This window comes from Mesocricetus auratus, unplaced genomic scaffold (genome assembly GCF_017639785.1).
Source record: "Mesocricetus auratus isolate SY011 unplaced genomic scaffold, BCM_Maur_2.0 Super-Scaffold_100010, whole genome shotgun sequence".
NCBI classification, from domain to species: Eukaryota; Metazoa; Chordata; class Mammalia; order Rodentia; family Cricetidae; genus Mesocricetus; species Mesocricetus auratus.
The window spans coordinates 63,558,085-63,584,497 of NW_024429194.1; the positions used below are offsets into that span (position 1 = coordinate 63,558,085).

The 26,413-nt window shown below is 48.2% G+C and overlaps 1 protein-coding gene across 2 annotated transcripts; it reads left to right on the forward strand.

Annotated features, from left to right (window-relative positions):
• Nucleotides 1-6: 6 nt before the first annotated feature.
• On the forward strand, nt 7-26,193 carry Csad (cysteine sulfinic acid decarboxylase). 2 transcript variants are annotated; one of them, XM_013111195.3, is made up of 15 exons: nt 7-460; nt 12,361-12,497; nt 12,756-12,882; nt 12,966-13,056; nt 13,359-13,465; nt 13,871-13,986; nt 14,458-14,537; nt 14,817-14,871; nt 22,820-22,936; nt 23,014-23,078; nt 23,353-23,434; nt 23,847-24,046; nt 24,168-24,219; nt 24,337-24,426; nt 25,378-26,193. In XM_013111195.3, exons 2-15 carry the CDS (start codon nt 12,372-12,374, stop codon nt 25,549-25,551), a joined length of 1,482 nt encoding a protein of 493 aa, XP_012966649.1. In that variant the 5' UTR covers nt 7-460; nt 12,361-12,371; the 3' UTR covers nt 25,552-26,193. The 2 variants fall into 2 exon arrangements, with proteins under 2 accessions (XP_012966649.1, XP_012966650.1); XM_013111196.3 differs by lacking the exon at nt 7-460 and adding an exon at nt 817-939.
• The last annotated feature ends 220 nt before the right edge of the window (nt 26,194-26,413 follow it).

The following is a 26,413-nucleotide window of genomic DNA, read 5'->3' on the forward strand; positions in this document are numbered from 1 at the left end:
CAGGAACCTGAAACCAGAAAGGGAGACAAGGTCCTTAAGCGTAACATCCTCAGGCCATACGACGAGCGACACCCTCCCAACTTATTTTGCTTCGCACTCTGAAGCTCCAAAGGAGGACATGAGTCAAGAGCTTTCTTTCTAGGTCAGTAGAAGAAACTGGCCTCCTGGGTCGGGAGGAGCAGCCAACAGGAGTAAAAGTAAGTTGGGTCTCCTATAAAGAGAATCTGCCAACAGAGTTAGTGCTTGGATTTGCCATCTTAGGAACGGAAGAAGGGGGCGGAGGCCCTCTGGGGCTTTTGTGCCGAGTGGGCCGGCCTGCAAAGCTGGCACTCCACAGACGCTGGCACAGCCGTGCAGGAGGGAAGCTCGGGGGTCAGCGCTGGGCCGGCCGGGCCGGGGTGTCTGGTAGACACCGACTAGCAGTGCCCACAAGTGAGCGTTACTCCGAGTCCGCCCGAAGGTACGTAAATTCGCCGCGGAGGAGCTGGGGCTGGAGACTGAGGTGGAGGGCGAGCATGCTCTCTGCGAGCAGCCGCAGCGCGCGGACCCAGAGCAGAGCCCGGGACCGCCGAGCCGCGCGCGACATGCGCGCTCCCGCTCGTGCTCGCGTCCCTTCCCAGCGAGCCCCCTCACCCCGACGGCTGGGGGGGGCGGGGCGGGGCGGGGGCGGCCCTCCCCTCGCGGCACCCTTCCTCCCTCCCTCCGCCGCGCGCCCCTCCTCCGCCGCGCTCCCCTCCCCCTTCGCGCGCGCGGCGCCCCACGGCCTGCAAGCTGCCGAGGCGCCGCCGCCCGCCAGCCTGCTCGACGCTGCCTCCCCGCGGTGCGCGCCTACCTGCCCGGCGCAGCCTCCCGCCGTCTCCTCCGCCGCGCGGCGCCTCCTCCAGGCCCCAAGCACCCGGTGCCAAGTCCGCGGCCACTGCTACCCGCGCCGGGACCGAGGCAAGTTTACAAACACCAACCCGGGGCCCGTTTCCCCGGAAGCACTTCTCCCTCCCCCCTCGTCTTCAATGCCAAGCGGCCACATCCACTTCCGGGCTCGGCAGCCTGGACAGGAGGGGGGACCGCCAAAAAGGGGTGAGGCTGGGGACGCGCAGAGTGCTGCAGCTGGCGAGTGGGAGGGGTGGCGGTCGGCAGGACCGGAGGAGGAGGGTGCGAAGGGCTGCGCGTGCGCCGTGGCGCGAAGGCGCCGTGGCCGCCATCTTGGCTGAGGGCAGACACCAGCGCTCTATCCGCGAGTCCTCAGGGGCTGAGCCTTCTTTGAGAAGGTTCGCTAGGTGAGCTGGTTGGCTCCTGGGAGAGCTGCATCTCTCCCGTCGCTCCTAAGTCCGGAGCCCCAGGTAGACGCTAGAACAGTTCGTACTCCTGATCTTTTTCATTTAACTTGGTCAACTTTGTGTTTCTGGAGCTTGCTCTCCGGCGCAGACCTGCAGCAGTCTGTGAGGTCGGCTGGGAGAAGAGGTCAATCTTTGCGCACTCCTGCGGTACATACCAAACCACAATCCAAGTATGAGTCTGGGAGACGTTTCCGAAGTAACCAAGGCAGCCGGTCCCGCAACCTTGTGCCCCGAGCCAGACTCCTTAGTTTCTTGCCTCCCTATCATAGGTGATCTATGCTAGGCTTCCTTGCAGGAAAAGACCGCCCTTTTCCTTTCGGTGGACTAGTCTTGTGGGAGACTTAGACATGCATGTCGCTCCCTGGGCCAGGCTACATCTGTCAAGGGGAACATTGAGCCCATTCTTGAGCACTTTAGCATTAGAGAGGGGTCCTGCTAAAAGATGGAAGTGCACTCTTAGCAGAAGGAAACGTGAATTCCACTTAAGTTCTAGTTTCTAGTCTGGCTGCTGTCTGGTGAATTTAGGAGACTACAAGGCTCAATCGAAGAAATAAAAGTTGTTTTTTTGTTTGTTTGTTTGTTTTTGTTTTTTCGAGACAGGGTTTCTCTGTATTGTTTTGGAGGCTGTCCTGGAACTCACTCTGTAGACCAGGCTAGCCTCGAACTCACAGAGACCCGCAGCCTCTGCCTCCCGAGTGCTGGGATTAAAGGCGTACGCCACAAACGCCCAGCTTGGAAAAAAAAAGTTTATAATGAACAAAAGGTAAGGTTTCCTAATCATAGACCTGCACGTTTTAGACCAATAAAGAAATTTCCATGTTCTCTTAGGGTCATCCTAAAATCGACATAAAACGGAGACAAATGTCACCAGGAACGTTTTTAAAACAAATTAGGGCTCTGGAGAGATGACCCAGCTGTATATAAAGAGTGCTTGCTGGGAAATCTTGAGGAAATCTTGGCTCCTGTTAGCCAGGTAACAAACCTGGCCTGATGGGAATATGCCTGTAAACCCAACTCTGAGGAAGGTGGAAACTGGAGGACCCTGGGACTTGCTGGTTTCCAGCCTAACAGAGAATTGGAGCCGCAAGTGGCAAGAGAGACCCTGCTTCTAGAGGAGTAGGCAGAATGATAGGTGGGACTTAGGATACCTTCTTCTGACCTAAGTGTGCACAGGCACTTCAACCTGTCAGACACGTACACACACACACACACACACACACACACACACACACACACACACACACACACACAGAGTAAACAAATAAGGCTTTTAAAATTAAAGAAGCAAGTGTGACAAACACATTTAATGCTAGCACCTGGAAGGCAGAGCAAGTGGATCTCTGTGAGTTCAAGGCCAACTTGATCTACATAGCAAGTTCTACCAGCCCAGGATACCCAGTGTCCAAAAAAAAAAAAAAAAAAAAAAAAAAAGAGCTTATCCATTGCCAGTCTACAGAATACAAAAATATTAAAAAATGGTTAATTTTTTCTAGAAGATAATAATCCTTATTTTTTTTTAAAATATCACCACAATTTATTTATATGTATACAGTGTTCTTCCTGCACTTCAGGAAATGGTACCAGATCTCATTATAGATGGTTGTGAGCCACCATGTGGTTGCTGGGAATTGAACTCAGGACCTCTGGAAGAACAGCTAATGCTCTTACCTCTGAGCCATCTCTCCAGCCCAATCATCCTTATTATTATGTATTTAAATTTTTTTCTATGTATGGGTGTTTGGCCTGCCTGTATAACACTTGAGTGTACCACTTGAGTGTCTGGTGTCCTTAGAGGCCAGAAGAGGGCGTAGGATACCTAGTAACTGGCATTAGAAACACTGAGCCACCTGGAGTGACAGACTGTTGTGATCCATCCATCATGTGGCTGTTGTGAATTGAATCCGGGTCCTCTGGAAGAGCAGCCAGTGCTCTAAACTGCTGAGCCACCTCTCCAGCCCCTGTTATATTTTGGGTGCTGGGGATAGATGGAGTCTGTAGCTGGGCACAGCTAGAGAAGCTGTCTGCTACTGAGCTCTCTGCTACTCCCCACCACCCCCAGTCCTTACCAGTTTGGTGAACTCTATTCCATGAGACACTTTTTCTGAGTTCATAACAAATATTTTTTCACCCAGTGCATGTTTTCTGATCACCTGTAATGTGCCATACAGTATATTTTACTTCCTGATTTTGAGCTAGGACCTTATTCTGTAGCTCATGCTGACTTCAGAGTCTCCTAAGTTCCTTCTGCCTCCACCTGGAGTGTTAGGTTATAAACTCAGCAGAGAGTGTATGTTTGACATCTGAATGAATTCATGCTTTAAGAATTGTTTCATGACAAAAGCTATGTGAATGAGCCGGGTGTTGGTGGCGCACGCCTTTAATCCCAGCACTTGGGAGGCAGAGGCAGGCGGATCTCTGTGAGTTCGAGGCCAGCCTGGTCTACAGAGCTAGTTCCAGGACAGCCTCCAAAGCCACAGAGAAACCCTGTCTCGAAAAACCAAAAAAAAAAAAAAAAAAAAAAAAAAAAAAGCTATGTGAATGATACACACCTATAATCCCAGCTGCCTGAGAGGTTGAAGCAAGAGAATCACTTGAGCCCAGAAATTCAGAAGCCTGAACAACATGTCACAAGACAAAAAACAAAAACCACTCAAGGCTGCCAGTGGTGGTGGCTCACATCTTTGATCCAAGCACTTGGGAGGCTAATCTCAGACAGGGGGATCTCTGTGAGTTTGAGGCCATCCTGGTCTACAGATTGAGTTCCAGGACATCCAATGCTACACAGAGAAGCCCTGTCTCAAAAAAAAAGGGGGGGACCCCATCTTAGGATTAGGTGTTTAATTTTAATTGGTCATGTTAATCAGGTGAGACAAAGGAGGTCCTTGATTGCTGGACTTCAATACTTTGATAGCTGAACCTTGGTGGCTAGCTTCAAGAAAATACTGTACGGTTTTAGCAAGGCAGAGGGAATGAGGGAGAAGGGCAAGGCCTGCCAAAGCCATGTTTGCCATGCTTGAGCTGGCAAAGTCCCCTCAGCAGGAGGATCACAACTTCAGGGTCATTCTCAGCTACATAGTGAGTTTGAGGACAGGCTTTATGGTACCCTGTCTTGGGGAAGAAACAAACAACAACAAAAAGACAGTAATAATGCAACAGTAGATATCCTTAGGTAGTTATCTTCTTGCATTTTAGGCAGAGTATTTGATTGTGGCTAAATGTTTTGCCTGTGTGTGTGTGTGTGTGAGTGTGTGTGTGTGTGTGTGTGTGTGTATGTATGTATGTATATATGTGCATCATTTGTGTGCAGTGCCCTGAGAGGCCAGAAGAGGGTGTTGGATCCCCTTGAACTGGAGTTATATGGTTCTATGCTGGGAACCAAACCTCTGCAAGAACAATAAGTGCTCTTAACACAGCCATATCTCCAGCCTACAACTCCTTTTTGGGGGAGAAGGGTTGTCTTTTTGAAACTGGGTTTCTTTTCCTTCCTTCCTTCCTTCCTTCCTTCCTTCCTTCCTTCCTTCCTTCCTTCCTTCCTTCCTTTTTTCTTCTTTTCAAGACAGGGTTTCTCTGAGTAGCTTTGGGCCTATTCTGGAATTCACTCCATAGACCAGCCTGGCCTCGAGCTCACAGAGATCCACCTCCCCTTGCCTCCCAAGCGCTGGGATTAGAGATGTGGTCTACCACTGTTAAACCAGAGGTCAATTTTTGAGAGTCAGTTCTCCCCTTCTACTGTGTGGGTCCGGGGATGGAAGAACTCAGTTCACCAGGCTTTAGAGCAAGGGCCTTAACTGCTGCACCATCTTGAAGGTTCCAGTTTGTTAACTTTCTAAAATAAGCCCAGTTAAAAGAACTTTTGGAAGTAGCTAACTGTCCAGATCTCTTTGCCCTCAGGCAAGACTCTTCTGGGGTAGTTCCCTAAGTCAGCCTCTCTCAGGCTCACGCCATCACTTTTTTTGTTTTTGTTTTTCCAAGACAGGGTTTCTCTGTGTAACAGTATCACTCCATCACTTAAGCAAACAGTGCTGTGATGATTCCTGATGAGTGTGTTTCCCCGCCAGCATCACCTGAAAGACATCATCTGTGCTTTACCTGGAAGTCTGTCCAGACTGCACAGTCCTGCCTTTCTGTGTGAGTGCCTACACTCCATTACATGATTTTGCCTTTAGTCTGCATGATAGGTTCCTTTGCTGACTGCTAGCTGGAACCCACAGGATACATACAGCCCCTGGGGCAGTGCCAGCCAAGCGACAGAAGTAGTGTTTGCTGAACAAACTGAACCCATTCTCTTCAGAGCCAGCATGGGTTGAGTAATAGAAACAAGCCTTCTAGCTCCCTTTGCCTTCCCTTAGACCTTTGATGATAGTGAGTAAAGAAGTTGGGAAATAGAATGATATTCGAGGGACAGTCCTTGAGCCTGGTAATGTATATACTTTGGAATTTCTTGGTTTTGTGGTGCTGGGGATTGAACTGAGGGCCTGGCCTATCACAAAACTACTTCCTGAGCCCCTCCTTAACGATTTTTATCATCATCATCCTCATTATTTATTTATTTTTGGAGACAGTGTCTCACCATGCAGCCCAGTCTGGCCTTGAACTCACAGAGATTTGTAAAGGTGTACACACTACCATACTCAGACCCTTCTCAATCTTTTTGTGTTTTAATGTAACTTTTATTTTAATGGTATAAGTAAAATGAGATTGATGTATAATTTTTTTTCAATTTGGGGGTGCTCTTCTGCTGGTTGGCTTTGTCAACCTGACATAACCTAGAATACCAGAGTCTCCTCTGAGGAACTGTGTAAATCATATTGGCCTGTGGACATGTCTGTGAGGCATTATCTTGACTGTTAATTGACACAGGAAGACCCAGTCAATTGTAGGTGGTACCATTCCCTGGTTTGGGGACCCTAGTCTGTGTAAGAGGTACATGAGGGCTAGCTGAATACGGAGCATGTTGGCTGAAAGGTTCATTCATTTCTGTCTCCTCTCTTTTTGTTTTTATGAGACAGAGTTTCTCTGTGTGGCTTTGGAGTCTGCCCTAGAACTCGATTTGTAGACCAGGCTGGCCTCAAACTCACAGAGCTCCACCTGCGTCTGCCCCTTGCATGCTGGGATTAAAGGTGTGCACCACCACTGTCTGACTTTTTAAATCTAATTTTATGTGTATGGGTGTTTGCCTGCATTTATGTATGTACACCACATGCGTGCAGTGCCCAAGGAGGCCAGAAGAGAGTCCTGGATCTCCTGCCACTGTAATTACTGTCAATGTGAGTGCTAGGAATTGAACCCAAGTACCTGTGCTATATCCCCACCACTGCACACATGAAGCAAAACAAAGCTGAACACAGGAATTTACACCTTAAGTTCGGTGCTCACAAGACTGAGGCAGGAGGATTGCTTCAACTCATGAGTGCTGGGCCAGCCAGGGCAACACAGAGTTAAGACAGACAAACAGAAGACCATTTGTTGTTCTGCTAGCATGGGGCAGTGGGAGTCTGAAGTGTGTCATTATTTCAGAAAAACTACTGATCCACTTATATAAAACTACACTGAGATGACTTTTTATTTACTCTGTGTGTGTGTGTGTGTGTGTGTGTGTGTGTGTGTGTGTGTGGTGTGTGTGCTGGGAGTCAAATCAGGGATGGCCTCACAGCAGGAATCTGCTCTAGCACTGAGATGACTTTTTATTTAATCTGTGTGTGTGTGTGTGTGTGTGTGTGTGTGGTGTGTGTGTGTGTGTGTGGTGTGTGTGTGTGTGTGTGTGTGGTGTGTGTGTGTGTGTGTGGTGTGTGTGTGTGTGTGTGTGGTGTGTGTGTGTGTGTGTGGTGTGTGTGCTGGGAGTCAAATCAGGGATGGCCTCACAGCAGGAATCTGCTCTAGCACTGAGCCACACACCTCCATTTCAAAAGTTTTTATTCCTCAATTTCAAAAGCTCTGTATTATTCTGTCTTGCTGAAACTAAGGGCCTGGATATTTACTAGGGCATTTTAAAAATGTAATTTTGTTGTTGTTTTGCTTTGTTTTGTTTCTTTAAGACAGGGTTTCTTTGTATTGCTTTGGAGGCTGTCTTAGAACTGCTCTGTAGACCAGGCTGGTCTCGAACTCACAGAGATCTACCTGCCTCTGCCTCCCGAGTGCTGGGATTAAAGGCGTGCGCCACCAACACCTGGCTAAAAATGTAATTCTTAATTTTGCTTAGTGAGTATGCTTAGTGAGTTTGCCTGTGTACATGCCTATATATTTTTTTGTGGGGAGGTCCAAGAACAACTTCTGCAAATCAATCCTTCTACCATTTGGATTCCCAGGATCAAATTCAGATCATCAGGCTTGGTGACAAGAACCTTTAGCTGTCTTACAGTCTAAGTAATTTTTAAATTTTTTGTTTATTTGTTCACCTATTTACTGTGTGTGTGTGTGTGTGTGTATGTACATGCATGTGCATGTGTAGAGGTCAAAGATGACTTCTACAAGTGTCATTTCTCTATATCTATCACGTGAGGTCCATCAATCAAATTCAGGTCTTGGTGGCAAGCACCTTTAACTTTTTGAGCCATCTTGCTGACCTAACATTTTTGTACATTGTTTCAAGTTTTATGAGTGTTGGTCCCTATTAAGCATGCAAATGGTTTTGGTAAAAAAGGCAGTGACAAGGCTCTGCGAAGGTAGAAAAACTGGTGTCCTCATATATTATTGGTTGGAACTGTCAAAGGGCAACTATTTTGGAAAACAATTTGGCAATTCCTCAAAAGGTTAAACCTAGTTAGCATGTGACTCAGCAGTTTTACCACCAGGTGTGTTCTCAGGGAAATTAAAAACATGCCCACACAAAAACTTGTACACAAACATTCATAGCAGCATTATTCATCATAGCCAAATGGCAACAGTGACTGGAATATTTAGGAATTTATAAATGGCCAAATGAAGTACATAATGTACCTACAAAGAGTATGAACCAGTCATGAAAAGGAGGAAAATAGGGCTGGAGAGATGGCTCAGAGGTTAAGAGCACTGACTGCTCTTCCAGGAGTCCTGAGTTTGATTCCCAGCAACCACATGGTGGCTCACAACCATCTACAATTCAATTTGGTGCCCTCTTCTGGCATGTAGGAAGAACAGTGTATATGTAATAAATAAATAAATCTTAAAAATAAATATGTAATAAATAAATAAATATATTAAAAAAAAGAAAAGGAGGAAAATATTGGCTCATGCTACAATTTTTTTTCTTTTGGTTTTTCTAGACAGGGTTTCTCTGTGGCTTTGGAGCCTGTCCTGGCACTAGCTCTGCAGACCAGGCTGACCTCGAACTCACAGAGATCCACCTGCTTCTGCCTCCCCAGTTGCTGAGATTAAAGGCGTGCGCCACTAACACCCGACCAGGTGCTTCTTTTTAAGTGACCTGCACAGCATGGCAAATCTGTAGAGATGGAAAGAGGATTTGTGGTTGCTAGAGGCTTGGGTGGGAGGAACCAGTGACTGCTGATGAGTTTATCCCTCGGGTGAGGAAAAGGTTCTAGAGTTAGGTAGTAGCAGTGCTTGCTCAAATTTGTGGCTATACTAATCCCTGGATAAAGGGATGTGTTCTGTGGTTATGTAAAATGTATCTCCATGAAGCTGTTATATTAAAGAACAATAGGAAGCTCTGTACATGCTCATGTAAGATTACCCATATTTTGTTTGTGGAGAAAAATAGAAGAATAAAAGACCCAGAGACTGATAGCCAAGCAACTAGCTCTTACCTCTACCTCAGCTCAGACCAAAGGGCGGATCATCAGACTGCTCCTGACTTCACTGCTCCTCAGATTCACTCTGACTGCTATGTTGTCCTCAAAGTGACTAGAGACTCCTGAGACTGACTTCTGAAGACCCTGCTCCTATCTTTTATACCTCTCTAGTGCTGGGATTAAAGTATGTGGATCCAAGTGCTGAGATTATCATTGTGAGCTGTTTCTCTTAGCACTGGATCAATTCATATAGCTAGCTCAGTGTGGCCTTGAACTGACAGAGATCTGTCTTACCTTTACCTCCCAAGTGGTGGTATTAAAGGTAGTTAACTAGTGTGGCTGGCTTTGCTTTCTGTACCCTCAGGCAAGTCTTAATAAATCATAAATAATATATCACCACATAGAAGAAGGATTATGTGCCAGAGGGAGCATTTGTTAGTATTTGCAGTAAAAACTCTGAAACTCCGTTCTCTTTTTACAATGCGGTTCACCCAGTTTGCTGTTTAATTAGTCTCTTGACCTTTGTACTCCGTGTCTGCCACTGTTCCAGTGGGGGAGCTAGCAGAGGGACTCTGAAGAACTGACCCCTCCATCTCTGTCCTGGCTAGTGTTCCCACTTCCCCAGACCAGTGAGTGCTAGTGTGAGACCTGGATTATATTTGAATAGTTCCCTCAGGAAGCTGACTGTGTCTCAGATCCTTGTGCCCTCTCCTGGGGGTTCCTCAGATCTCGGTGCTCTCCTCCCATCCATCCTTGCATTACAAAGATTCAGCAACCTGGGATCTCACTGGTGCTCAAGCCGGGCAGATTTCTAGTCTCAGTAAGCCTCCATTTGGATGGACACATCTGGAAGTCTCTTACTCACTTTCATTCAGGTTTCTCCCTCTGGCCTCCATATTGGCCTAGGGTTATAACTTTTCCAGTCACCCAAGTACAGAACTCCAAGGCCACCTGTGATTCTCCCATTCCCTTCAACAGAGACATTGTCAGAATCAGTGTAACCAGAGAGTAACCAAACCTGGTGTGACTTGCCCCTTGCCCTTCCCTTCCCTTCCCTTCCCTTCCCTCCCTCTCCCCCCTCCCTCTCTCCCTCTCTTTCTCTCTTTTTTTTTTTTTTTTTTTGAGATTTTTCTCTGTGTAATAGCTCTGGCTGTCCTGGAACTCAATTTGTAGATTAGGCTGACCTCTGCCTCCCAAGTGGTAAGATTAAAGGCATAGATCACCACCACACTCCTTCCTTCCTTCCTTCCTTCCTTCCTTCCTTCCTTCCTTCCTTCCTTCCTTCCTTTCTTCAGGGGCTTTCTGTTAGTTTTGGCTGGCCTCAAGCTCATGTGCGTTTTTTTGTTTGTTTGTTATGTTTTTTTTGAGACAGGGTTACTCTGTGTAGCCCTGACTCTCCTGGAACTCGCTCTGTAGAGCAGGCTGGTTTTGAACTCACAGAGATCTGTCTGCCTCTGCCTCCCAGTGCTGGGATTAAAGGTGTGCGCCACTATCGCCCTGCTCATCTTTCCCCTTCCCATTCCAGTGTTTTGTTTTTGTCTTTACAGTCAGGGTCATTGTATGTATTGCTAACTGGCCTGGAACTTGCCATGGTCTTCCTGCCTCTACTCCCAGTTGTGGTTAGGCTTGAACCAGCACAACTAGCTGTCAGCTTCAATTTAAGTCCTTTAGTGACTTCATTTTCTGCAGGGTAAAATTAGATTCCTGGGTCTGGTTGATGCTTAAGGCTTCCATAACCCACTCAGCTCTGCTCCCGCATCGCATCCCCGCTGGTCAGTTTCTTCCTGAGTCAGAGCCAGTCTTGCTCATCCCAATGTTACCTCATGGCCTTCGTCAAGTGCACCTCCTGTTTACCTGCTGTTTCTCCTGCCCAGACTCAAGTCTCAGCTTCAATTCCATTGCAGATCTTCCCAGACTTCAGCCTCCCAGGACACTTAGATTCGGGCTCCATCAGGCCCTGGAGTACTGTTGTTACATGTCCTCCAGCATTCCCAGCATGGATGGCAAGATCATGCTTGTATGACACAGTACTTCCTCAGCATGGCCTCCTGGGAGAGGACTTCAGAAGCCAGGACAGAGGAGGTTTGATCACATAGGCCTGTTCATCACAGTACTTGGAAACTGAAGTAGGAAGATTTGGGTTTTAAGGCAAGCCTGGGCTATGTCTAAGGCTCCATCTAAAGAGAGAGTGGGTGGGGGATGCTAGGGCACGGATGTAGCTTAGGTGGTACAGTACTTGCTTAGCATACACAAAGTCCTGGGTCTGAGTCCCAGGATGACATAAACTGTGTATGGTGGCTCATTCCTGGCTCATCTCAGCCCTTGAGAGGTAGATGCAGGAAGATGAGGAGTTCAAAATTACTGCTGGCCACATATCAAGTTGGAGATCAGCCTGGGTTACATGCAACCTTAAAAAGAAAATTAGCTGGGGGGTGGTGGTGCACGCCTTTAATCCCAGCACTCATGAGGCAGAGACAGTCGGATCTCCCTAACCTTATCTATAGAATGAGTTCCAGGATGGCCAGGTCTACACAGAGAAACCTTGATGCCAGGGAGAGGGGGAAGGGGAGGGAGATAGGGAGAGAGAGAGAGAGAGAGAGAGAGAGAGAGAGAGAGAGAGAGAGAGAGAGAGAGAGAGAGAGAGAGAGAGAGAGAGAGAATTAGAGGGAGAAACAAGGATAGTTTTGCAAAGCCTCAGAGGTAGAATGACTTAAGTTGCACGTCTCAGGCCCTTCCCGAACCTTTCCCTGGGCGTCTCTGCCTTCCCTTCCCTGGGAGCATAGAGTCCCAGCGGGAACCCTTCTCTGCTCCCTGAGGTGAGGTGCCACCTGTCTTCCTTGCTTTTCATGCCCCCAGCCTTCTTCCGTCAGCTAATGATTATTCAGGGCACTTAACCGGTTGTCCCTGTCCCAAATCTTTGAAAGTTCTCTTTCGGGCAAGGGTCATGAGAGTTATGCCATGGCCATGTGACTGCTGGCTTTACCCTACTCCCTCTGCTTTCTTGGTGCTGTGATTCTGAAACGTTGACTGTGTGCCTTGTCACCAGCTCACCTGGTGTCACAGACCTGAGCAGAAAGGTAAGTGTCACGTCTCTGCCCCAGGTAGACTGACCACTGATCCTGCTTAGTTAGCATCGGTTGCCTTTCCTTCCTTCTTGCTGCCACTGGCTTTCTCCCTGATGCTGCCACCTGCCCTCATCTACTTAGCCAGGACCTCGGCCCCTTACCAGGTGGAAGGTCTTGCTTGTTGGGTCCGGGTGTGGCACATAGGCCGAATGAGGAATGGTTCCACTCTGTTTGCAGATTTCATCCTGATGGCTGCCTCAAAACCACTCACTGCCCTGGATGGGGACCCTATGGCTGTGGAGACCTTGCTCCGGGACGTGTTTGGGATTGTTGTAGATGAGGCCATTCGGAAAGGGACCAGTGCCTCGGAGAAGGTGGGCTTTATATCCTTCCTCCTCCTGCCCACTATCTTGTAAACTTGACTCCAGTGAGTTCTCCCATGTCCATGTGTGCCTCCAGATCTGCACTCTGGATCTTACGTCCTTCATTTCCCCTTGCTTGGTGTACACTCGTGAAAGAAAACATTCTTGACCTATTTTGATTGCAAGTTGGTGATGCTTCGAATCTGTTACGTTATGACTGGATCTCAGCCACCGTCTAAGATCTGTCTTCGTCTTGGCCACTCCTCCTAGGTCTGTGAGTGGAAGGAGCCTGAAGAGCTCAAGCGGCTGCTGGATTTGGAGCTGCAGAGCCAGGGCGAATCTCAGGAGCGGATCCTGGAGCGCTGCCGGGATGTGATTCACTACAGTGTCAAGACTGGTGTGCCTGAGAGCCTGGTGGGAGGGGTTTCTGGCCCCCGTACCCATTCCACCCTGAGACCCCTGCCTGCTCCCCTTCTCCAGGTCACCCCCGGTTCTTCAACCAGCTCTTCTCAGGGTTAGACCCCCATGCTCTGGCTGGGCGCATCATCACAGAAAGCCTCAACACCAGCCAGTGAGCCATCTAGGGCCCTTCTGTCTACAAAGGACTTGGGTTTGCTGGGGAAGAGTCATCTGGGTAGGAGAGGAGAATGGTTTCTGCCCCTTACCACTGTTTTCTACAGATGCCTCTTGACAATGTTTTCCCTCCTGTCTGTCCTTTGGGCTTCTGTCCTCCAACCTCCTGGTGCCTCCCGACGCCACTGTTTTCTTGTGTGGCCCCACCAGTTTCTTTCCTGAGACCCTTACTTCACCGTGCCCTCTGACTTAGCTGGGCAGTATTTCCACCTCAGCCTTTTCACTGATGTTCCCTGGCAGGTACACTTACGAGATTGCCCCTGTGTTTGTACTCATGGAAGAGGAGGTGCTGAAGAAACTACGGGCCCTGGTGGGCTGGACCTCTGGGGATGGGGTCTTCTGTCCTGGTATGTGAGAAAGGGAATGCCCTTGCGTCTTTGTAAGGGGTCGCCTCTTATCCTTCTCTTATTCTGTGGAACTAGTGTGAAGGGCAATGGCTGTTTCCTCTCTGTGTCCAGTGGGCTGGCCCACGGAGAGTCTTCCTCATCCCCTTTATCCTGGTGTTGGCTGGAAATGCCCTGGAGACTGTCTGTCCTGGGGAAAGTGATTAGGCAGCTCAGGCTGCTTGGGGCGTCTTCTGACCCTGGGTCTGTTCTGGAGCCTGTGCCATTTGTGAATCCTGGGAACTCATGGCTTGGGAGCTAATGTGATGCCTGCCTCTCTAATCAGTTCTGGGTGAAAAGATCTGGGGAAAGAAACTCTGGTCTTGACTCACCACCTCTCCCTCTTGCTACCCCCCCTCCCTGTAACAGGTGGCTCCATCTCAAACATGTATGCCATGAACCTGGCCCGCTATCAGCGCTACCCAGACTGCAAGCAAAGAGGCCTCCGGGCACTGCCACCCTTGGCCCTTTTCACATCAAAGGAGGTAGGGAAGAGTCACAGGCCTAACCCTCACTCCTGAGTCTAATCTTCAGCCAGCTCAGTCAGAGACCCTACAAGTCGTCTTCCTGTCCTCCCCGGCCTCCACTGCCCTCCAGGGGGTAGGCTTCCTTCCAAGGAGGCCAAATGTGAATGTATACTCATCTTGCCATCCTGGAGTTAGCATAAGACAAGTGCAGCAGACACCGATTCCACTTGTGAGGACAGTGCACCATCCGGTAGCACTGACATCAGCCGGGAAGTTACTAGAAATGCAGAATCTCAGGCCGCACCAGCCCTGAGTGTGCTGAACTCAGATCCAGCATAATCCCCTCACATGAACACTTAAAAGCCCTGGCCACAGGGTCCCCTCGATTGCAGCTCACATGGCCTTTACCAGCCTCTGCCCTCCCCAGCCCTAGCACCTTCTGGGCCCCAGCTCCAGCCACGCTAACTTGCCCTGTGCATTCTCCCACAGTGTCACTACTCCATCAGTAAGGGAGCTGCTTTTCTGGGACTTGGCACTGACAGTGTCCGAGTGATCAAGGCTGATGAGAGGTGAAGGTCCTTCTGCTGACACGGCCCTGGCCCCGCTTGGCACAGCTTGTCACCTACTTTCCAGAATGCTCTGGCCTCAGGCTCCTGTCCCTGGTGCACCTCTCCTGCCTACGCTTCTTTCAGTTTCCACTCCTGCTTCTCCGTGCCCACCGGCGTCCCCACCCTGTGCTCTGAGGTCTCAGTCTGTGCCATAGCCCCTGTGTTGCCCTTTCCGTCTTACCCAGCCGTGTCAGGTGACCTCTCCTGTACTTCCTCCACTCACTCAGTTTTCTTTTTCAGAGGGAAAATGATCCCTGAGGATCTGGAGAGGCAGATCAGTCTGGCCGAGGCTGAGGTGAGTGAGGTCACTGGGCAGTGGGGTGGGCTCTCCCTGCTAGGGACAGTCCTCAGGTCTCTCCTTTATTTCCACACCTGTTAGTGTCAGGGACTCTGCAGAGACTTGTAGGTGGGTTGGATTCTGAATTTCTAAGGGAGTCCTAAGCAACCCTGTGGGGACAGTGATAGGTGCCTGAAGCATACGTAGCATGAGAGGTTTCTGTGGACTGAGTGTTAGTACAGGGAGACACTGCGGAGGATGCGTGGGCTTGCTGCCATGGGAGAGCAGTGGACCGTTACCTCTTACTTCCAAGTGGGGCGTGTTTGGTACCATGCACGGATTTTAAGTATATCTGCCTGCAGATTCAAAGTCCCTCTGCTCAGGGAATTGTTGTTAATTATCACAAGCTCAGAGAATTCTGTGCATGAGAGCATTTGCCGGAACAAAGTATGAAAACCACTCAATACCCATTGGTAGATACGATAAATTACGACAGGTCTGTTTGGTCAGTTCTTCCTCTGTGAAATTAAGTCACTGTATAAGATCGTTGTAGGATTAAGTTAATTCGTGTGTAGAGTGCTTAGAATAGCTCCTGGACGTGGATACACTATATAGACATTAGCTGCTGTCCACCGCCACTGTTGTATTTAGAGACAAATTCTTGCTGTACAGCATGCTTTAGCTTTGAACTCAGTATATAGCTCATGTTGGCCTCAAGCTTGATCTTCCTGCCTTACCTTACTTGGTGCTGTGATTACAGGTGTGGACCACCACACAGATGTTGTCATCACCATCATGACCACCACCAGAGTACAATGTAGCCAAATACAACAATAAGATAGGAATATGATGACATAAAAATACCTCCACTATTCATGAAATTTGTATTTCAACTCACTGTACAGAATGAATAGCCTGTTTTTGCTATTTAGAACAATGTGTGTGTATATATTTTAAAAGCTATTTCTTTATGTTTTTATGTGTATGGGTGTTTTGTCTCCATGTATGTCTGTGATCCATTTGAGTTCCTGATGCCTGCAGAGGCCAGAAGGTGACATCAGATTTCCTGGATCTGTAGTTACAGGTGGTTGTTAGCTTCCATGTGGATGGGTGCTAGTCTAGCCTAGGATGACTTTGAACTTTTGATCCTCCTCTGAGTCATGGGATTACAGATGTGCACCATCATACCTGCTTTGGGTGTGCCGAAGATCAAGCCCAGGGCTTCATGCATGCTTGGCAAGCATTCTCTCAAATGAGCAGTAGTCCTAGTCCTCTGTGTTGGCTCTTAGAAATGGAGCCTATAGCTCAGGCTTTCTTTGAACCTAGGATCCTCCTGCCTTGGCCTTCCATTAGCTAGGGTTACAAGGCCTGTGACACAAGGTTTTTCTGGTTATAGCCTCTTTGTGGGTGTGAAGAGATCTCATTGTAGTTTGATTTCTCTTTCCTTATTTGATTAATGGTGTTGAGAGCTTGTCATATGCTTATCAGACATGTGTCTGTCATCATGATAGATATCTCCTATCACAAGAGAGAGTGTGTGTGTGTGTGTGTGTGTGTGTGTGTGTGTGTGTGTGTGTGTTTGGGAGCCAATAGAGATCACAAGAGGATGTAAAATTCCCTGAGACTAGAGTTATAGGTGGTTGTAAGCCATCATGTGGGTGCTGGGAATGGAACCTGGGTCCTCTGCAAGAGCAGTGAGCCATCTCTCCACCCCGCTCATTTTATTTTGATAGACTATTTTTATTAGTGTAAGGAGGACTGACACTCATACATCCCTATAAAACAATTGTACGTCTTCTGTGCTGGGAGGCAGACAGGAACATTGGTAAAGATCAAGTCCAGAAGTGAGAGAACAGCAGGGCAGGACGCCCTCAGAAACCATGCTTGAGACCGAAGGGAGAAATGGAATGCGTTAGGCGGTGGCGGAATTGTGGCCAGACAGGAACATCCTGAGCTTGGGCAGAGGCACCGGCTGTCTGGTACTGAAGCTGAAGAGCTGAGCCAGCCTACTTCCCTTGCTAGAATGTTCCCACTCCCCACTCATCCCTCCTCATCTAGGTGGACTTTCTTGGGGCAGGTTCTGCCTTCAACTCCACTCTCTCAGTCATCAGAGGACGTTTGGAAGTGTGCAGATCTGCTTTTACTCTGTTCTGTGACAATGGCCAGGGGGCATCCCCGCATTTGTCAAGAGCAATCCAGAGTACTGTGGCTTGGATATGGTTTGAGTATGCTTGAAAGTTTGTGTGTTAAAACTTAATTTCTGCCCAGCTGTAGTGGCACGAAACTTTAATCCCAGCACTGGGGAGGCAGAGGCAGGCGGATCTCTGTGAGTTTGAGGTCAGCCTGGTCTATAGAGTGAGTTCCAGGACAGCCAGGGATACATAGTTAGACCCTGTCTTGAAAGAACAAACAAACAAACAAAAAAACAATAACAAAAACAAAACCCGTTAATTTCTTTTTTTAAAGATTTATCTATATTTATTTATTATGTGTGTTGGTGTTTTTCCTGCATATATGTCTGTGTGAGGATGCATGATCCCAGGAACTGGGGTTACAGACGGCTGTGAGCTGCCATGTGGGTGCTGGGAATTGAACCTGGGGCCTCTGGAAAAGCAGCCAGTGCTCTTTAACACCTAGGCCATCTCTCCAGTCCACACCCCTTAATTTCTATCATATGTATTTGTGATTTGACTATCCATTCACCAGCAGTAAACACTGGGTTGTTGCTGCGGTCCAGCTATTGTGGATAATTTGGACAACTACCTCTTGAGACCCTGTGGTCAGTCTACTTCTACTTAGTGTAGTGGGTACCTGAGGCCGGGTCACTTAATAAAGAAGGGAGGTTTACTTTGGCTCTCAGCTCTAGTCCAAGGTTCAAGGCTTAACTGTGGTGGTGGCCGCCTTGCTGTTGCTGAGTGGGCACCAGATGAGTACAGGACGTAACATGGAAGAGATGGGGACCAGGTGTGAGTGTCTCCTCTGGCCTCTCCTCCTCACTCAACTGCTGGTGGTCAACCACAAGGGCCCCCTGATGATCTCCAGTAAAGCCCAGTCACCAGCCCCCAAGCATCACAGTTGGTTTACATTTCTTATTTTAATAGTTTACAGTGACACACTAAAGCCATAAGGGGACCCTAGTGTTCTGCTTGTAGTTTGGAGGATTCTTAACCAGACGTGAAACTACTGATAGTTCCATTCTTTTTGTTTTTTTGTTGTTTTTTTTGTTGTTGTTGTTCTTGTTGTGTAGCCCAACTTGACTTCAGACTTGCAGTGATCCTCCTGCTTCAGCCTCTTGAGTACATGTACCACGGTGTGCATGTGGAGTCAGAGGACAGCTTTTGAGAGTCAGCTCTGCCCTCCCACCATGTGAGGCTCAGGGGTCAAACACAAATCATCACACATGATGGAAACACGGTTACTCCTGGCCATCCTGCTCCCCACCCCACCCCTGCCTTGGTTCCTTGTGCTTAGGATATCCTATCTAAAATAACCAAAGAGCACAAAGTTTCTTTTTATATCATAAGTATCTTTTTTTGTTATTTGTTTGTGTCCCCCCCTCCCCCAGACAGGGTTTCTCTGTATTGTTTTGGAGGCCGTACTGGAACTTGCTCTGTAGAGCAGACTGGCCTCAAACTCACAAAGATCCTCCTGCCTCTGTCTCCCGAGTGCTAGAAGTAAAGGCGTGCGCCACCAATGCCCGGCTCTATCATAAGTATCTTATACTTTTAATTATTTAAAGAAATTTAAAGGTTCATTTTTATTTTTAATTTTGTATATGTATGTCTGTGTGTGGGTGTGCATGCAAGTGAGTGCAGTAACCATGGGGACCAGAAGGGGGCATTGGATCATCTGGAGCTAGTTAGTTATAAGTCATCCAATGTGGGTGCTGGGGTTAAACTCAGATCTGCTGGAAGCTGCAAGTGTGCTCATAACTGCTGAATCCAGTTCCTTATAATTCACATTTTTTTAAAGCTTTGTTTATTAGGCATACAGTGTTCTGCCTGCATGCGTACTTGCATACCAGGAGAGGGCACCAGATCTCATTGTAGATGATTGTGAACCACCATGTGGTTGCTGGGAATTGAACTCAGGACCTCTGAAAGAGCAGCTAGTGCTCTTAACCTCTGAGCCATCTATCCAGCTTCCATTATTTTTTAATATTTATTTGTTTGTTTATTTGCTTTTTTTTTTTTTCTGAGACAGGTTTTCTCTGTAGCTTTGGAGCTTGTCTTGGAACTCACTCTGTATACCAGACTGGCCTCAAACTCACAGAGATCTGCCTGTCTCTGCCTCCCTAGTGCTGGGATCAAAGGTGTGGGTGCCGCCAATGCCTTATCCTGTTCTTATTTTTTGATACAGTGCCTAAGTAGTAGCCCCTCAATGGCCTGGAACTCACATCACGCTGGCCTGGAACTCATCACGCTGGCCTTGAACTCAAAGATACCCACCTGCCTCTGCCTATCAAGTGCTGAGATTAAAGGCCTGCACCACCACACACAGCATAATTTAAGTTCTTATATTTAGGTCTCTTTTTTTAGACAGAGTCCCATGTAACCCAGGCTGGCCTTGAACTTTTCTGATCTTTGTTTTGGTGTGTATGTGTTTAGTGTTGGTAACTGAATCTAGGGCGTTGGATGTTCCAAGAGAGTGCTCCATTACCGAACTATCCCCAGAGTTCTCTTTTGGGGCTTAATTAATAACCTATTGATTGATGTTTTTTGAGACAGGGTTTTTCCTTGTACCCCTGGCTGGTTTTGAACATGACAGTCCTCCTCAGCTGCTTGAATAGCTTCGGTTATCAGCTAGAACCACCAGACCTGGTTACAGAAGACCATTTTCTTAGTTTCTTTTGTATTTTGAGACAGTCTCATTATGTAGTTCAGGCTGTCCTGAACTCTCTGTGTAGACCAGAATGTCCTCCGATTCACAGAGCTCTGCCTGCCTCTGCTTGCCAAGAGCTAGGATTAAAGGTGTGCACCATCATGCCTGCTTCTTAGTCTTATTTTTGTGGTCATGTTCCATTGTGTGCACACACAGTTGGCTAATGTGTTTTGTTGTTTGCTTTTTGTTTGTTTGTCTTGGAGATTCTACTTAAGGCCTCAGGTAAATGTTCTTGCCCTGACCTGTCTCCATCTCCAGCTCTAGTTGGTTTTATGTATTCTGATTTGGAGGAGGAGATGTTTGTAAACTGGTAGTATCTACCTATTGTTTTTTATTTTAATTTTATATGTGTGATTTGCCTGTATGTGTATCTATGCGCCATGTGTGTGCCTGGTGCCCAAGGAAGGCATTAAATCGCCTGAGATTGGAGTTACAGTTACACGCTGTCATGTGGGAGCTTGAACCTGAGAATTAAATCCAGATTCTCTGGAAGAGCAGCCAATGCTTTTATTACTATGAGATTTATTTTATGTATATGTGGGTCCTCTGGAAGAGCATCTCATGTTGTGCTCTTAACTGCTGAGCTGTCTTTCCAACCCAGTTTTTGTTGTTGTTGTTTTGTTTTCTTTTGGTTTTTCAAGACAGGGTTTCTCTGTAGCTTTGGAGAGTGTTTAGTTTTTTTTAATGTGAATTCATTAGTGAAGCCATTTGTGCTTGGGCTTTTCTCTGTGGTAGTTTTTTTTTATTATTACTAATCATGTTGGTATAAACTTTTGTAGTACGGGGCTTTTCAATAGTATTCGACTCTTCAATAACATGCTTATGTTTGTGTGTATATGTGTTCATGTGCTTGTGTAGTATTGGTGTTTATGTGTAGAGGTATGCATGTGTAGGGTGTGCATGTGTAGAGGTATGCATGTGTAGGGTGTGCATGTATAGAGGTATGCATGTGTAGGGTGTGCATGTGTAGGGGTGTGCATGTGTAATGTGCATGTGTAGAGGTATGCATGTGTAGTGTGCATGTGTAGTATGCATGTGTAGAGGTGTGCATGCATAGTGTGTATGTGTAGTGTGCATGTGTAGGGTGTGCATGTGTAGGGGTGTGCATGTGTAGTGTACATGTGTAGAGGTATGCATGTGTAATGTGCATGTGTAGTGTGCATGTGTAGAGGTGTGCATGTGTAGTGTGCATGTGTAGTGTGCATGTGTAGAGGTATGCATGTGTAGTGTGCATGTGTAGAGGTGTGCATGTGTAGTGTGCATGTGTAGAGGTGTGCATGTGTAGAGGTGTGCATGTGTAGAGGTGTGCATGTGTAGAGGTGTGCATGTGTAGAGGTGTGCATGTGTAGAGGTGTGCATGTGTAGTGTGCATGTGTAGTGGTGTGCATGTGTAGTGTGCATGTGTAGTGTGCATGTGTAGGGTGTGCATGTGTAGAGGTATGCATGTGTAGTGTGCATGTGTAATGTGCATGTGTAGAGGTGTGCATGTGTAATGTGCATGTGTAGAGGTGTGCATGTGTAGTGTGCATGTGTAGAGGTGTGCATGTGTAGAGGTGTGCATGTGTAGTGTGCATGTGTAGAGGTGTGCATGTGTAGAGGTGTGCATGTGTAGTGTGCATGTGTAGTGGTGTGCATGTGTAGTGTGCATGTGTAGAGGTGTGCATGTGTAGTGTGCATGTGTAGAGGTGTGCATGTGTAGTGTGCATGTGTAGAGGTGTGCATGTGTAGTGTGCATGTGTAGTGGTGTGCATGTGTAGAGGTGTGCATGTGTAGTGTGCATGTGTAGAGGTGTGCATGTGTAGAGGTGTGCATGTGTAGTGTGCATGTGTAGAGGTGTGCATGTGTAGTGGTTGCATGTGTAGAGGTGTGCATGTGTAGTGTGCATGTGTAGAGGTGTGCATGTGTAGAGGTGTGCATGTGTAGTGTGCATGTGTAGAGGTGTGCATGTGTAGTGTGCATGTGTAGAGGTATGCATGTGTAGTGTGCATGTGTAATGTGCATGTGTAATGTGCATGTGTAGAGGTGTGCATGTGTAATGTGCATGTGTAGAGGTATGCATGTGTAGTGTGCATGTGTAGTGTGCATGTGTAGAGGTGTGCATGTGTAGTGTGCATGTGTAGAGGTGTGCATGTGTAGTGTGCATGTGTAGTGGTGTGCATGTGTAGAGGTGTGCATGTGTAGTGTGCATGTGTAGAGGTGTGCATGTGTAGAGGTGTGCATGTGTAGTGTGCATGTGTAGAGGTGTGCATGTGTAGTGGTTGCATGTGTAGAGGTGTGCATGTGTAGTGTGCATGTGTAGAGGTGTGCATGTGTAGAGGTGTGCATGTGTAGTGTGCATGTGTAGAGGTGTGCATGTGTAGTGTGCATGTGTAGAGGTATGCATGTGTAGTGTGCATGTGTAATGTGCATGTGTAGAGGTGTGCATGTGTAATGTGCATGTGTAGAGGTATGCATGTGTAGTGTGCATGTGTAGTGTGCATGTATAGAAGTTTCCATGTGTAGGGTGTGCATGTGTAGAAGTTTCCATGTGTAGGGTGTGCATGTGCACTAATATGCATGTGGAACCCTAACATCAGCCTCAGGTGTTGCTCCTCAGGAGCCCTCCATCTTGCTTTTTGAGATGATCTTTTACTGCCTGGAGCTCACCAGCTAAGCTAGGCTGGCTGGTCAGCAAGCCCCAGGGCCTGACTATCTCTGTATCCCCAGAGCTGGGTTTATTGGCTCATGCTACTATGCTTAGGTTTTGTGTGTGTGTGTGTGTGTGTGTGTGTGTGTGTGTGTATTTGTTTTGTTCTTTGATATAGAATCTGGGGATGGAACTTACATCCACATATTTGCAAGATAGTACTTTACTGACTGAGCTGTCTCCCCAGCCCAACACTAAAAGTGAAAGTGCACTAACCATGGAAATAGGTAGACCCAGGTTCTGCTGTACCGGTGACTCCTGGTGTCCCTGCCTACAGACTGCAGGGGAGGTGGATACAGTGTTAGGGACAGGGGTGCAGAGAGCTTAGGGTCTATCACTAGCATCTGAGCAACTTTAACAGTGACTACAGCTTCTTTCTCCTCTACCTTTTGGCAACAGGGCTCTGTGCCATTTCTGGTCAGTGCCACCTCTGGTACCACCGTGCTAGGGGCCTTTGACCCCCTGGATGCAATTGCTGATGTTTGCCAGCGTCACGGATTATGGTTACATGTGGATGTGAGTGAGACTCAAGTCGAGGGGGTAGGGTGGGCTCCACTGAAGCCAAGACCCACGCTGTTCCTCCTGCTCTACAGGCCGCCTGGGGTGGGAGCGTCCTGCTGTCCCGGACACACAGGCATCTCCTGCATGGGATCCAGAGGTGCATACCTCCTTCCCGAATCCCTCCCTTCAAATCTTTGGCCCTCACAATAGTCACAAGCTAGGCAGCCTGGGGAGGGCTGGAATGAGGAAATGGAGTGGATGCGATGGGAACTGGAAAGATGATTGGTAGAGGATTGGAGAGAGGGCAGGCATGGGAAGTCTCCCTGGCTGCTGGGGAAGGGGTCGCCCTTACTGGGTGTCTGGAGGGCAGAAGGCTCTGCTGGGCAGCTGGAGGAGGAACCACTGACCCAGCTTTGCTTTGTCTCACCCAGGGCTGACTCTGTGGCCTGGAACCCTCACAAGCTTCTCGGTGCGGGGCTGCAGTGCTCTGCTCTTCTTCTCCGGGACACCTCGGTGGGCCTGCCCTTCTCCCAGACCCCATCCTCCCAGACCCCATCCCTCATTTTCTCTATGGAGCCCTAGCTTCTCTGTCTCACCCAGGGGAATCAGGGCCTGAAGCCTGAATGTGCTCCTTTACCCTCCCAACTGAAACCAAGTCTCTGTGACCACCCTAACCCTGTGTTGAGCTCCCATGGGCCCAGTGGCTTGTTTTCATGTGACAGAATGGTTTTCTAGCTTGTAGTTGTGGTCAGAGGGGTCCTGGGTAGAATTTGGGGAGAGCTCTGGTGTTGGGAGCAACCCAGAGGGAAGTTGGCTGGCAGTTGTACTGAGAGCTGCCTAGCTGCAGAGAGAGGACAGGGTGGGCTTAGTTGAGACCCCTCCATGTGGCACTGTAGGAAGGTTTCTGACAGCTCCCTCCCCACAGAACCTGCTCAAGCGCTGCCACGGGTCCCAGGCCAGCTACCTCTTCCAGCAGGACAAATTCTATGATGTGGCTCTGGACACTGGAGACAAGGTGGTGCAGTGTGGCCGCCGTGTGGACTGTCTGAAGCTGTGGCTCATGTGGAAGGCTCAGGGTGGGCAGGGGCTGGAGCGGCGCATCGACCAGGCCTTTGCTCTCACCCGGTAGGTGTGGAAGGACCCCATTCTCGTCCTCTCCCCATCTCCAGTCTTGGTGCCTTCTTGTCTCCTGTTTCCCTGCCTCTACCTTTCCCCCATGTGTGCTCTCTGACCCTCTTATCCCCAGGTACCTGGTGGAGGAGATAAAAAAGCGGGAAGGATTTGAGTTGGTCATGGAGGTAGGACTCCTGGATCCTTTGCATGCCCCCACCCCCCATGAAGCCTCATAAAGGTCCAGGAGTGGAGACAGGGAACGACGCCTTCCTCAGCTCATGCCTTCCTCATCCTCCCCTCAGCCTGAGTTCGTCAATGTGTGCTTCTGGTTTGTGCCTCCCAGCCTGAGGGGGAAGAAGGAGAGTCCAGATTACAGCAAAAGGCTGTCTCAGGTAGGCTTTGCCCTCTGGGTGACCTAATTCAGGGAACTATGCCACTGGTGCGTTTCTGCTCTCTGCTGGCTGTGCCTGGTATAGCATGTCCCAGCCTCTCTTGAGATGGCAGGTGTAGGAGAGCACCCTCTTGTCTTCTCTGTTTTTTTTTTTTTTTTTGGTTTTTACGAGACAGGGTTTCTCTGTATTGTTTCGGAGGCTATCGGTCCAGCCCGACCTCGAACTCACAAAGATCCGCCTGCCTCTGCCTCCCGAGTACTGGGATTAAAGGCATGCGCCACCACCGCCCGGCTCTTGTCTTCTCTTTTCGTGGAGTGCAGGTCGAGAGAAAGATTTCTGGAAAGTAAGGAGACAGAGGGTGCTACTGGAGATCACCAGTGTGCGGCACACAGGCATCTGTGTGGCCTATCAGGAGTAGCTTTGCCACTGAGATGGGGACAGAACCCAGTAAGATCATCCCAGACGTGCTTTTGGAGGCAGGGAGATATGTTATGTCCTCATCCCTAAGAATGGGTTAGTGCTGGATACCTTAGTAACCTGGAGAGGCATGGGTCCCCTGCCTTCCTGGGCTGTCACTGCAGAAGGGAAATCATTTATTTATACTTGTGCTCAAGGTGTTTTTGTAAGTGACCACTACTAGATCGCATTGTGCAGGTCAAACTATGTCAGGCTAAAAGAGAGGAGAAGGTGTTGAGGATGAAGGCTTGAGATCCTGGAGGAGCAGTGCTGGGAATCAGAGATGAGCCGGGTTGGAGATGTTCCTGGCCCCAGTTTTCTTGGAGAGAGGAGACGGTGGTACAAGGCAGAGATGTTGCATGTAGTGGAAAGGGTGTGAGCAGTGAGCCTGCTACTGAAGGCGGCAGGATATGGGGAGACAGACAGCTTTTGGATGGAGCCAGGTGGTCCAGGCAGCCAGACCAGCTGCTTCAGCGCTCCCTCCATTGGCCACAGGTGGCGCCTGTGCTCAAGGAACGCATGGTGAAGAAGGGCTCCATGATGATTGGCTACCAGCCCCATGGGACCCGGGCCAACTTCTTCCGGATGGTGGTGGCCAACCCCACACTGACCCAGGCTGATGTAGACTTCCTTCTGTGCGAGCTGGAGTGTCTGGGCCAGGACCTGTGAGCTGCTGCCTCTCCCAGCCTCACCAAAGCTCTGCATAGCCTCCTGGGTTCTCAAGATCAACCTTTCTAGGAAACAGTGGCCTTGACTGTGTGTTTCCTCACACTAACTCTGCTAGCGAAGTATTTGCTATTAGAGTGTTTAAATACACTACAGTCTGTTTTTATGACATATGCTTTCACTAAGCTGGGTGTGGTGGCACACACTTTCAATCCCAGCACTCAGGAGGCAGAGGCAGTCAGATCTCTGAATTCAAGTCCAGCCTGGTCTACAGGACAAGTTCCAAGACAGCCAAGGCTGTACAGAGAAAGCCTTGTCTCAAAAAACAAGCAAAAACAAAGGAAGGCGTATTCTTTTAATGAAAATTGTATTTACAAAGAATTTTTATTAATATGAGGGAAATAGTATGATATATTGAAAAAGCTGGATATGAGTTTATATAATCATGGTATCTGAGTTATGCTTAAAAAAATACATAGGAAAATGCTGATGAATGGAACTGTGCTAAAGGTTGACGTTTCCCTGGAATGGGATAATAGGCAGTTTCTAAATCAAACCCCTTGGGTCTTTTGTGCTTTCCCATTTTATTATGCAACAAATATTACATACTTTTGAAATAGGAAAATAAAGCTGACATTTCAATTACATTTTAGCATGTTTTATTTCTTTTTAATTTCTTTTTATTTTATGTTCATTGGTGTTTTGCCTGCATGTATGTCTATGTGAAGGCGTCAGATCTCTTGGAACTGAAGTTACAGACAGTTGTGAGCTGCCATGTGTGTGCTGGGAATTGAACCTGGGACCTCTGGAAGAGCAGGCAGTGCTCTTAACCACTGAGCCATCTCTCTAGCACTGTTTGTATTTT

Excerpts from the sequence above, each read along its gene's own strand:
- Csad (XM_013111195.3), top strand. The coding sequence starts at position 12,372 with ATGGCTGCCTCAAAACCACTCACTGCCCTGGATGGGGACCCTATGGCT. Across the intron at positions 13,466-13,870 it reads GGATGGGGTCTTCTGTCCTG|GTGGCTCCATCTCAAACATG; the intron begins GTATGTGAGAAA and ends TCCCTGTAACAG. Across the intron at positions 24,047-24,167 it reads CAGGCCTTTGCTCTCACCCG|GTACCTGGTGGAGGAGATAA; the intron begins GTAGGTGTGGAA and ends TCTTATCCCCAG.